Source organism: Fulvia fulva, chromosome 8, assembly GCF_020509005.1.
Source record: "Fulvia fulva chromosome 8, complete sequence".
NCBI lineage: Eukaryota > Fungi > Ascomycota > Dothideomycetes > Mycosphaerellales > Mycosphaerellaceae > Fulvia > Fulvia fulva.
The window spans coordinates 373,412-385,851 of NC_063019.1; the positions used below are offsets into that span (position 1 = coordinate 373,412).

At 54.1% G+C, this 12,440-nt stretch overlaps 5 protein-coding genes across 5 annotated transcripts; 1 reads left to right on the forward strand and 4 right to left on the reverse strand.

The window, feature by feature from the left end:
• Positions 1-538: 538 nt before the first annotated feature.
• CLAFUR5_10822 (Sodium- and chloride-dependent GABA transporter 1) lies at positions 539-2,720 on the reverse strand (the record flags this gene model as incomplete). The annotated part of the gene is made up of 2 exons (XM_047909970.1): positions 539-1,027; positions 1,083-2,720. 2 exons carry the CDS (start codon positions 2,718-2,720, stop codon positions 539-541), a joined length of 2,127 nt encoding a protein of 708 aa, XP_047765369.1.
• A 742-nt stretch (positions 2,721-3,462) lies between these two features.
• CLAFUR5_10823 (Vegetative incompatibility protein HET-E-1) lies at positions 3,463-4,590 on the reverse strand (the record flags this gene model as incomplete). Its single annotated transcript, XM_047909971.1, has 1 exon — positions 3,463-4,590. The coding sequence occupies one exon, from the start codon at positions 4,588-4,590 to the stop codon at positions 3,463-3,465; it is 1,128 nt and encodes a 375-aa protein (XP_047765368.1).
• Positions 4,591-5,494: 904 nt separating this feature from the next.
• CLAFUR5_10824 (uncharacterized protein) lies at positions 5,495-6,140 on the reverse strand (the record flags this gene model as incomplete). The annotated part of the gene is made up of 2 exons (XM_047909972.1): positions 5,495-5,758; positions 5,814-6,140. 2 exons carry the CDS (start codon positions 6,138-6,140, stop codon positions 5,495-5,497), a joined length of 591 nt encoding a protein of 196 aa, XP_047765363.1.
• Positions 6,141-7,150: 1,010 nt separating this feature from the next.
• Positions 7,151-9,967, forward strand: CLAFUR5_10825 (Lon protease 2, peroxisomal; the record flags this gene model as incomplete). The annotated part of the gene is made up of 1 exon (XM_047909973.1): positions 7,151-9,967. The coding sequence occupies one exon, from the start codon at positions 7,151-7,153 to the stop codon at positions 9,965-9,967; it is 2,817 nt and encodes a 938-aa protein (XP_047765362.1).
• Positions 9,968-10,234: 267 nt separating this feature from the next.
• On the reverse strand, positions 10,235-12,163 carry CLAFUR5_10826 (Vegetative incompatibility protein HET-E-1; the record flags this gene model as incomplete). Its single annotated transcript, XM_047909974.1, has 1 exon — positions 10,235-12,163. The coding sequence occupies one exon, from the start codon at positions 12,161-12,163 to the stop codon at positions 10,235-10,237; it is 1,929 nt and encodes a 642-aa protein (XP_047765365.1).
• Positions 12,164-12,440: the final 277 nt, after the last annotated feature.

The window sequence follows — 12,440 nt, forward strand, 5'->3', positions numbered from 1 at the left end:
CGTCGGCAGGTGATACGCACATGCCTCAACCAGCGCTCACAAATCGAACCGATGGCCTTACACCACTGTACAGGAGTCTGTAGCCCATCGAAAATGAACTTGCAGTGCTGTAATAGGAGTAGAGAGCCTCGCTGTGGGTCTGTCGACAGGCGAGTAATATACCAGGAGCCAAGAAATCGTTATAGGTATTAGCCCAGCTGTATCGTGCGAACATGTTGTTCTCGAATACATGCTCGTAGATGCCTGGTGGCATTTTCATGAGTGTGGAGTGCTGTTGAGCTTTCTTGGGTGGCTGCACTGCGCTGAGGCGCTTTGTTCCGAGTGAAACCATAGTAGTGTGCGATTGGGTCTCGTCACCCTAGAGGAGCTATGTGTGTTGTGCTGGAAGGCGACGCGGCAACCGTGGAACCGCCATCTCACGAAGTGCCAAGCAACCTTGAAGGACTGACATAGAGACGTGCAGTAAGAGGTAAGCAGCGAGCTCTAATCTGTGACTCGTAGACTGTTTCGGCTCTTGCAAGACAAGGAGGCATCTCGATCACTTTCTCGAAGCACGCAGGGGATCGACAACCTCTTGTGCCTGCGAATCAACGCCACGGAGCTCATTGACAGACAATCGCTGATCTGCCGCCATGTCCATCTCCTTCTTCCCGACCGTGCTATCATCGCTACTGCTCCGGTTGGCCTCAACCCCCGTCGTGAGCCGTACATCATCAGCTCCAAAGACAACTTGAGGAGCATAGCCTCTATCTCCTTCGTGTCTACGCTCAGCTGGGATGATAGGACTGAGCCATTGCGGGACAATGAACAACGAGACGATGGTGAGTATAGCCAGGTGGCCCATCACAAAGGCGAAGACCATGAGCGGATCAGACCGAACTGCAATAAAGCTCGGGTAGCTGAATGAGAAGACGATGGCCAGGATCGGACAGGAAATGTAGCGAAGGCTCAGTGGCCAGTACCATGTCAACGGCCAGTTCTTTCCAGTCGCCACTGACACGTTGAGGTCGCGGACGAGTTGATTACCCTGTCGGACTTGTTAGCAAGTGCCACAATTCGTATTGAGCTTCTCATCCACTTACCGAGTACGCTGCGAGCCACCAAGCACGGCATAGCAGTGTGTTATTCGACCAAAACCTTGGCGGCATAGAGTCTGGCGTTTTAGCCAAAAGCACAGATACTGCGAAGCAGACGAAGTAGAGTCCAAAGCCGAAAGCGATCCCCCCCGGTATGCTGACCATATGGGCGAGTGCAAGACCGCCGATCATGCCGCCTATATAGCCCAGCTGGTGTACGGCGAAAGCTGGGACTCCACATTGTCCAATCACGTCGACGCTGCGGTAGATGATTGTCGCTGCATAGCACTCTGCGAAGACCGCGAAAGGTAGCACTATGTTATTCGTGTTCAGGTCGACTGCATCAAGCAGATAGGAGCCAAACTGTGTGTTGTAGATCATCGAGACCAGGAAGCCGCAGATGATCACTCCCGTGGTGATGTAAACTCTCGGCCACTTTCGTCCCCAGTCCGAGTCGTGGACGACCGTTACCATGGCGTCTGTCATGACAAACGCCGAACTCACCGCGAGCATGAACAGGGTGAAGAAGAAGATGACCGACCAAACTTGTGCTCCAGGCATGAGAGCCAGACCTTCTGGTAATGTGATGAAGCCCAAGACAAACGATCCAACTCTTCCGGTAGATTCAGGCGTCATTCCCAGGAAGCCGACGACGCCGAAGACAGCAAATCCGCAAGCAATTTCAAAGAGCGAGTTGCAACAGCAGATGATGATGGAGTCCTGTACGGCATTCGCGTTGCGGGAATTATACGATGCGTATGCGGTGTAGTAGCCAAAGCCGACACCGGTTGAGTAGAAGACTTGTCCTAGAGCATCCTGCCATATTTGACCTCCAGCCAGTTGACCAGCGTTGAACTCGCCCACGTAGAGTCGTATACCATCGATCGCGTTGGGAAGAGTGGCGCTCCGTACTATCAGGACAACAACGATCAAAATTGGAAGACCCATAGTGAAGTAGACGACCTTGCCAGTGGTCTTGACACCATTGAACAGGCAAAGCCAGATCACGACCCAAGAGAACGCAGTCCAGCCAACTTGCTCCCCGATGAGGCCCGCACCGGGGTACGACATCATCACGCCCTGCTCGATGGCTTCGGCTGCTGTAGCTGGTATTGGTGCCACATTGGCGACTACAGTCTGCTCGTAGAACTCCGCCACGCGACCTTCCCAAGGCAACGGACTTTCAAACGAAGCTCGGAAGAAGCGCAGAACCCAGGACAGCATTGGCACATAGTACAGGCAGACCAGAGCAGTGACCCACAGATTTCCCAAACCGACGCCACGCGATCGCTTGTTGACGGCATTCCAGGCCAGTATTGGGCCACCACGGAGGGCAGAGCCGATGGAGACTTCCAAGATGAGTACTGGAATCGCTAGTAGAGCCAGCGCCATAAAGTACGGGATGAACCACTGCAGGCCATTGTTGTTGAAGACTTGAGATGGGAATCGCAGAAGGTTTCTAAAGCCGATAGCTCCACACATTGATGCCAGTAGATAGGACGTTCGTGACTGCCATTGATCTCGTCCATCTTCGCTCTTCTGCTCAGGCTTGACAGTGAACGCGTTCCGAATTGCGGTCACCGGGTTTCCGACTTTCGGTATTTTGACCATTTTGTCGAGTGTTTGAGAAGGACTGTTCACCATGCAAGGTGGGTCTCAACTGAAGTTATCCTGCAGATTGTATCGGTTAGACATGGTTGTCCGCGCAAGCTGCCCTCAGGCTCGCGTAGGCCAAGGAATTCAAGGACGTCGCAAGCGTTGGCAGAATGCCCTCCGCGGGACTATACGATCAACGCATTAGTTATTTCGTGCGCTGCAAGATAAACGTGACGATGCCAATACAGTGAGGAGTCTTGTGACCAAATTTGCAGCGAAAGAGACCTTGTCGGGCTGCACACATCCATGTTGGTGGCGTTCTCGGCCAGCGTGCTGAGCTGCAGTTGACAAGAGCTGCATCCACTCTCGAAGATGTCGCCAAGAAGAACGCAGTGTTATCCTTGCTCCATGTTCACAGACTCTAGTGTTCGCTCACGTCGGCCGCACTGCTGTGCAGACCGAGCTGGCTCTTATCTTTGGTGAGGCACAGTCTCTAGCTCAAGCGTCGAAGATCCGGACTGCACCATGTGACCCTTTCCTCGAAGTGCTGTCTTCGCTTGAAGTGTCAGCTACTGTTCGTGGCAGCTGCTCCATGATCTGAAAGTCCTTGGGATCCGAAGCGTAGCCAGAAGTGGTCAGCAGTTGCTGTATCTGCAGCCCAGACATGCCTATGTAAAAGCGCATATCATCGACCTGCTTCCACTTTGACTGTCGAAATTTCGCTTCCACGTCAGCGTCCGTCAAGTAAAGCATGGCCTCATGTAAGCCGACTTCGCGATAGAAAGTCCCGCTATTGGGTCCTATCTCTTGCAAGCCCAGCGAGCAACCTACCGCCTGTCTCTGCTTTCGATGCATCACGGAGCCGACCAGATTGTGGTCCAGCAAATATACACAATTCAATTCGATGAGGCACCCTTCGCCGTGTGAAGCGGGAGCCACGGTCGTTGTAACATGACTCAATCTCGACGGCAGGACCATGTAGATCTAATCCTTTTTGTGTAACCTGAAAAGGTCGTCGTGGCACTCGATCCACAACTCGAATATTAGCACATCCTGCGAACTCGGCCGGATGACAAGCCAGAAGTCCCGAGCGTGCACCTTGTGCAAAGCTTTGGGTGAAGTGGCTCTTCCCACTGGCAGGGAGCCTGCGAGCGAAAATGGACTCATCATTAGACTGTCTGATAATCTCCTGCTGCAAGCGTATGAAGGCGTCCTCGCCCTCCCCGTAGAGCAAAGGCATGTGGACCCCGAAGATGCCTAGAAGACAGTAGGCGGTATCCTCGCTCCGCGTGGTGGTTCTTCCGGATGCCCAGCTCATCTTTTCAGCAACACAAGCAGAGAAGATGCTCTGCGCATGACTGATATAGGGTAGATCAATGCCTGAAGCGGTACAAAGAGCCTCAAGCATCTCGACGTCCTGGAGGTTCGAGCCGGGGGAGAATCCTATGATTTGCCAGTCCGAGGTATAGAAAATGACCTTCTTAGGTGCGAGCAGTTCCTGTAGCGTCCAGCCGCGTCGGAACCAGTTGCTTTCTCGAAAGTTGGCCAAAAGTTCAGCCCTGTTCTCGCACCAAGGGACATCAACGAGATATGCATAGCAGCTTGCAGACTTTTCGTACCAAGACCACATTGAGTTGATTGCCTCGGACAGTTCAGAACTGCTCGCCTTATCGATGCAGCAGGTATCGACCCATGCCCACTCTAGCAGTGGCTCGCCATCTTGGCGAGTCGTATTCGCAGCTCGGATAGCCTTACAGAAGTTCAACACTTTCCTAGACGTCGGAGAATCCTGATTGATGCATCCATGGTACGCCTGATAGGATAGCTCCTTATTGGTCCATCGGTGCGATAGTATAGCGTATGGAGGCGGATCTACCACGCCTCGTAGCTCCAGATTGTACACATGTATCAGCCGCATTGACTTGATTGCGAGACATCAAAGGTGATGCCATGCTACAGTGTCAGTGAGCAAGATCGCGAACGCATCCTCCATAGCTGAGCGTGAAATGTTGCCGTATACATTCTTGGCAAGCGCGGGTGGCTGGAGGCTTTGTACCACCATACACAGCCCACGTGGAGTGACTTCTCATGGCATAAGGCTCAGCCGCAAAAGTTGGGAGAAGAGTGGATGAAAGACTGTGAAATTGGAATTGATGTTGATGGTCGTTGTTTCCTCTTGATCGAATGTTCAAGGTATCGGCTCAAGCCCGGCGGGTGCCATGGCACGTGCTTTACCCCGTGACCGTGGCCCATCGACACGTTCTTCCTTCCACTTCTTGCACTACAGCCAACGTCTCTCGGCCAAGATCATCAAACTACGCTCTCACCACCTGGTCCAAGATTGTACTACAAGCAGTGCATCCAATAAGCTTGGAGTCGTCGTGGCGATGCTAATAGGTCCGAACATAGCATCGCCTTCGTCTCGTCCAACGACCTTGGGGTCATGGCCCGCGGCGGTACAGAATTGCGATAGTACTGAAGGCAACAACGCCAAAGTTTGTGCCTCGTGCGCTGTCAGCGGAGGTTTCTGGTCACAGTCCGACGCTAATGCTGCTGTGCAACACATTCAGCTGCCCCATGGCGACCGAGGGAACCACCAGCTGGCTGCCAGCAGCACACTACATGCGAGTCGCACTTGCCAGGTTGCGGTATTTTCAGGCTGCCGCGCTATGAACTGCGATGACCTTGTGCTCATGAGAGTACCTTTGTCGCGACTGCTGCCCAACAACAAAGAAGGCAGCTTGATGAGTTGTCAAGCGGGATGGAGGTATCTAGGGCTCAGCAGCAGAAGCTGTGCCTGAGGACAGACATCGAGCCTTATTTTAAAGGCGAGACACCAGTGCTTTGCTCACTCTTTCCAAGTTCCACCGCGAGTTGTCTCGGACAGTGCCCACTGAAGACATGCCGAAGCACATGCCGAAGCCAACAAACACCCAGCCAGAGTCCGGTGCCATCGTGACGCTGGACGCTTCTCCAACTGGCGAGACCACGACTGTCAGTGCTCCCAGAGGCAGCGCGCCACTGTCACTGGCAGCATTCTTCACAGGCCCTGGTGCAAACGGCAACGACCCCAACAACATCTGTCGCTTCGCGCAATTCCATACAGACTCTACCGGTTACAACATCTACACCAACACTCACGCCCAGCAATGCCTCTACTGTAAGCAGTGGCAAGCCAACCACGACGCTCTCGAAGCCCACCAGAAGCAGTACCAGCAGACGTGCGAGCGCTGTTGGCGACAGGAGATCATATTTTGTGGTGCCGAAGACTTGTGGTGGCAGTACCCGTACTGTCAGTGGAGCTGTGGCGAGCATAACAGGTGCTTCACGGGCTTGGACAAGATGCTTGATCATGCCAGGAAGTATATGCATGAGCGTTGCTTCTTCGATAGTTGCAGGTCCGATCATCATTTTGAGGCCTGTACTGATGAGGTCGTTGTTCGGCATGTGTTCACGGACCATCGGCATGGATAGCGAGGTGGCATCGGAGTTGCTGGGGTTGCGGGGAAGTGGCAGTGCATTATGGCATGAGACAATTGATAAGGGTGGGTTGCGTAGGTTGTATTCTGATCCAACGCCAGGTTAATGGGAAACGTGTCTTTGTATCTGCCAGTAATGGTTAGTCGGCCAATCAGGGTTGTCCCCATCGTCCTACTCTCCTCTGTCGACAGGTCTGCGAAGATGCTCCGATGCGCAGTCAAGTTCGCGCCGCATAGTTGTATCTTGATGGGCGAAGCACCTGACGCCGTCCACGTTGATAAGGACGCGCAAGCTGAGTGGATGTCGGTTTCCCCAGCTTCCAAGCAAAGAATCGGGAGTAAGACACCACTGGACACGACGTGGATCATGCAGGGCAGCAGGATCTATCCGTGGCCAGACTCCACATGTTATGCGGGATCGCTTCTCTGAATCCATCGGCTGTGCACAGAGAGGAGCACATTCTTATCAAACGATGAGTGGTGATTGTTGGAAGGACGTTTCAGACGGTGTGTTGTAATTGTGATTGTGATGAAGAACATTGAAGGACTTGAGCAGCATGACGCTGCGGTACGGGAGTCTCGGCACACCTGCCGCTTCTGTTCCGATTGAAGCCGTGCTGGCTCTTGCGATCCGAACAGCCTGCGAGGCCTGGCAAGATGAAGGGAACGATGCTTCCTACCAGATCGCGCCAAGAGCTGCGCTGCATCTGGCATCTCATCAAAAGCCTGATCCCAGCACTCAGGACGTCAACACAAACATACGCGCCGTTGCATCGACATGGGAGAGTCAGAGCCGTGACCTCGTGATCACGTCTTCGCCTTCTCGAAGCTGCTGCCGAACCTCGGCCAACACGTGTAGGACCTGTCGGTCAATACATCATCTAATCATTCACCTCGCTATCTCCACGCCACCCATATCGACACCATCACTGTCGCACTCCCATCTAGCACTCTCTCCTTTATCGCTGATGTGAGACAACCTGTCTCGTCCTCTTCAACATGTCGTCACGAACCCTCCCGATTGCCCCGCTTCCACACTCTCTGGTCCTATTGCCGGGCGTCACGACTCGAGTGCCACTGCAGAACCGCGCAGACATCGCAGCGATCCTAGCACATATCTACAGCAAGGCTGCAACACCTCGTCCTGAGGCATCGAGCGTCACAGTCGGCTGCGTGCCACTCACCAGCCCATACCTGGCCTCGGACGGCTATGCGATCCTCGAGGACAAGAAGAAGGCCAAGGCTGACCAAGAGGAACCACAACAGATCCATCCGGCTCAGGCAAGGAAGGCAGACCTCTTCCAATGTGGCACCATGGCTCGCGTCACTGGTGTGCAGGGTCGACGACCGGGCGACTTGGCCCTGGTCGTGGAGGGCGTGCAGCGCTTCAAGGTCAAGAAGGTCATCAGCGAACGGCCATACTTTGAGGCAGAGGTCATCCTGCACCAGGAAGAGCGAGTTCGGGAAGACGACGAGAAGACCAGCACGTTGTTCTCCAACCTGAAGCAGCTGTCGAGAGAGCTGATCGCACTTATTCGGCTATCGAGCTTGTTGCCACGAGGGCCACCTATGAACCTCAGCCCGATCCTGGCACGACGATTGGAGCTGTATATTGTACGGAAGGACCTGCAAGAGGCAGGTGTACTGGCAGACTTCATGACGAATGTGGTTGATTGTACGCATGAGGACAAGCTACGGATACTCTCTGCTCTCGCGCCACAAGAGCGACTCATCCGCATCACCGAGATATTGAAGAGGCAGATCGAGACCATACAGGGCAACAGCCGGATACTCAGCGTTACGACCACACCGAACGCATCGCGAGACGCTCTCATCGATTTCGGTCGACGGGGTGGTAACGGCCAGAAGCTACCGAAAGGCTTTGGTCTACCACCCGGTCTGGGAGGAGGGCAGAATGTTGGCGGGCAGGATGACGAGGTCAACGAGATCGAGGAACTCAAGAAGAAGCTAGACGAGGCTGGTCTAAGTCCCGAGGCGCAAAAGGTGGCAGATCGCGAGTTGAAGAGGCTAGCCAAGATGAACCCAGCACAAGCCGAGCATCAAGTATGCAGGAATTACCTTGAGAATCTGGCCGAGATACCCTGGTCGAAGATGACGGAAGATGGTTTGGACAGCACAACAATGGTCAGAGCGCGGAAGCAGCTTGACGACGACCACTATGGCTTGGACAAGATCAAGAAGAGGCTATTGGAGTACTTGGCTGTTCTTAAGCTCAAGCAATCCGTGAACATGGATCTGGACAAGCAGATCAACGCAATCACTGCTGCGGCTCGGCCAAAACAGGAACAAGCCAAGGAAGCTACAATCGAGGGTGAGGAAGACGTCGCGCCATCGACCGCCCTTGTGAAGAAGGAGAAAGAGGCTGAAGCGCCGAAGGAGAAATCAGCAGAGGAGATCAAGTTGCTCAACCACAAGAAGATGGTGGACAAGTCTCCAATCCTCCTGCTGGTCGGTCCTCCTGGTGTTGGAAAGACCTCGCTGGCAAAGTCTGTTGCAACAGCTCTTGGCCGACAATTCCACCGCATCTCTCTCGGTGGCGTGCGCGATGAAGCTGAGATCAGAGGTCATCGCAGAACATATGTCGCAGCCATGCCTGGTCTCATCATCAACGGTCTGAAGAAGGTTGGTGTGTCGAACCCAGTATTCTTGCTCGATGAGATCGACAAGGTTGGAGCAGCCTCGAACCACGGCGACCCATCCGCCGCAATGCTGGAGGTGCTTGACCCAGAGCAGAACTCGACATTCGTGGACCACTACGTGAATATTCCCTACGATTTGAGCAAGGTGCTCTTCATCGCCACTGCAAACACCCTCGACACCATCCCACCACCACTTCTCGACCGCATGGAGACGATCCAGCTTTCTGGCTACACGACTCTCGAGAAGCGGCACATCGCCACACGACATTTGATCCCTAAGCAGATCACCACAAATGGCCTCAAGCCTGAGAACGTCGCCATGAGTCCCGAGGTCATCGACCAAGTCATCACAGGGTACACGCGCGAGTCCGGCGTCCGCAACCTCGAGCGCGAGATCGGTAGCGTCTGTCGCTCGAAAGCCGTGCAGTATGCCGAAGCTCGAGATACCAACACTCTACCCGCGTACACACCTGTGGTCACAGTCGAAGACCTCGAGGACATCCTGGGCATCGAGCGCTTTGAGGAGGAGATCGCCGCTCGCACTTCCCAACCCGGCGTCGTCACAGGCCTTGTGGCCTACAGCTCCGGCACACAAGGCAGCATCCTCTTCATCGAAATCGCCGACATGCCCGGCTCCGGCCGCGTTCAACTTACCGGCAAGCTCGGCGACGTCCTGAAAGAGAGCGTCGAAGTCGCACTCTCATGGGTCAAATCTCACGCCTACGAACTGGCCCTTACCCACGACCCCAACGAAGACATAATGAAATCCCGCTCCATCCACGTCCACTGCCCCTCCGGCGCAATCCCCAAAGACGGCCCCTCCGCCGGCCTCGCCCACACAGTCGCCCTCATCTCCCTCTTCTCCGGCAAACGAGTCCCTCCCACCATCGCCATGACGGGTGAAGTCGCGCTCCGCGGGAAGGTCATGCCAGTCGGCGGGATCAAGGAGAAGTTGATTGGCGCTTTGAGAGCGGGTGTTAAGAAAGTTCTACTGCCGCAGCAGAATCGGAAGGATGTGAAGGATCTGCCGGTGGAGGTATTGGAGGGGTTGGAGATTGTGCATGTGAGTCATATTTGGGAGGCTCTGCCGCAGATTTGGCCTGAGAGTGAGTGGCCGGGTCAGAGGGGGTGGAGTGGGTTGGAGAGTAGGTTGTAGGGAACAATATGGAGGAAGTGATGGCATGAGATGGGATGAAATAGGATCTTTGTTTTGTATAGTGTTATTAGCGTTTGATGGATTAATGCGAGGATATTGCTACTCTTTGTTGATCATCCATCTCACCGCCAATCTCGACCCACCATCCAGCTCCATCCAACACCACCCTGACAACAGGAACCCCATCTCCCGCCACCACCACCACCACCACCACCACATTCCTCCCCTAGCCAAGCACCTCAACTCCAACCCTCCTCAATCCGCTCCCTAGCCCACTCCCCCGCGCCCTCGGCAAGACTCATACGCTCCATCTCCTCCGCCAGCATAGGAGGTAGCATCACCCTCAATCTCCTCAACGAAATTAGCAGCAAACACGCCCCGGTTCCCCAGGTGATCGTTCCCAGTCCACCATCCCTCATCTACCTTTTCAATCCCGCAGACGACTTCCCCAGCAACGAGGCAGATCTCGTTCTCTTCGACTGCTTCGTAGCTATGCCGGACTAACGCTGCGATATTTCCGTCTCCTCGTTCGGACCTTTCCGGTGTAGAGGTCGACGCCGCAGCATCCTTGACCCTCTTCAACCCGCGGCCGGCACGTTTATGCTGGCGCGCCTTGTCGCGGGCTTTCACGCCTGATGCTGTGGAACTAGCGGTGGAGCGGCGTGTCATTGATGAGGGAGCATGGCTCGGCTGGGTGGTGGTTTCGACCAGTGCGCCCTTTAAGTTGGCTCTCCGTCGCTGCGATGCCCGCTGTCGCTCGACTTGGTCTGAGGGCGGTAATGTCGATACCCAGACTTTGCCGCCGTCACCATCGCCATCTTTCGGCTCGTCCTTGGTGGAGAAGAGACCGCTTAGCCATCGGAAACCTTTCAGGGTGTCGGGTTTCGGGTCGTTGGACTTTTTGTATGCCTCAGATTGGTTCCATTCTGAAGTGTGTAGCGCCGCTGGAGTCGGTTGTGAGGGGGCGTCGGTGGCGTGGGCAGTACCCGCAGAACTCGGCGTCTGCTCTTTAGAGATGGATGCGTCTATCTCCTTCGCATCAATATCGCGGGAAAGGTTTTCGTCTTCGACTGTAGGGGTTTGGAGTGCTGCAGGATCTGGGGATCTCTCTTCGACAACTTTGACAAAGTTCTCTGGGAATAGTCCTTCTTCTCCTTTTGCATTGCGACCCATCCACCAATCTTCGTGTACCTTCTCGATGTGCGTGATACGTTCGTCTTCATGGAAGGAGATTTCATTTTCTTCTCGGGCTTCGTAGTCCCATTGCGCGATGGCTTCCAGTCCCGAGGCATCGTGATGTGAAGCTGTTACCAGCGCGTGTGCAGGGGGATCCTCTCCCAACTGCTTGGTCTTTGCCTTCAAGCTAGCGGTATCTCGTAGATCCTCTCCATACTTCCGCTTGACTTCTTCTCGGAGTCGTTCCATGGCCTGATCTCTCTCACCGTGGATCAACGGCATGAAGATATTGAATATACCCAATTGACAATACGCCATATCTTCCACTCTAGCCGTGGTTCGATTCAGCATCCACCGCTGCTTAGCCTCCAAACTCACATCTCTAGCCCTCACGAAATCTTCCAGAATATCACATGGAACGCCGGTAATGTCCGAAATCAGATCATTGATGTTCGAGCCACCTGATGCCAATAGTATCGGTTCCGTCTTGCTACCTTTGTAGCCCAGAAACCTCCACGTCTCATCCACGAAGAACACTACCGTCGGCGCCAAGAGCTCTTGCAAAGTCCAGCCACGTGTGAACCAAACGCTGTGCTCCACAGACCGTCGCTGTGCTGCTGACATGCCAGTAAAGGGAGCCTGTTCATGGTGATACCCTGGCCTCGGGTTCTCGTGCTTTACGTCGTGCAGGAAAGCAAGACACAACTCCGCCTCAGCGTACCATTGGAACATGGAATTGATAGCCTCAGCCAATTCTGCAGAGCTGCTCTTGTCGATACAGCATGTGTCAATCCAAATCCATTCTATCGATGGTTCATCAGCCTTGATGAGAAATTTCTTCGTATATGCACAAAAAGCCTGAATCTTCTTGAAGCCAGCCGTATCCTGACTGTGGCCTTTGCGTACATCTTTGTACGTCGCTTCGTCGTTGCCCCAGCGGTGCGAGGTGATTACATACGGTGGCTGCTCACGCTCTGCGAACTCTTTCAGCTGAAGAGTGTTGACATTGAGGAGACGCATTGGCGACGTTCAAGGTACATGAAATAAGGAAATGTCATCGATAATATGATGAGGCTTCCATGATGTCGTGCCATCCGCTAGGTGGCGGTTAAGAGGTAGCACCAGCTGATGCCAAGCTAGGAGGATTCTGGCCGATCATCAGGGCCATGCAGAAGCGAGTCCCGCCACGCTAAGGCAGCTACAAAGTAAAGCGTTATGTCTGTGGAGAGAAAGAGAAATACGAAATACATTGTGATTGATATCTTGAAAATTGGGACGAGCAACTGGCAGTGCTGAA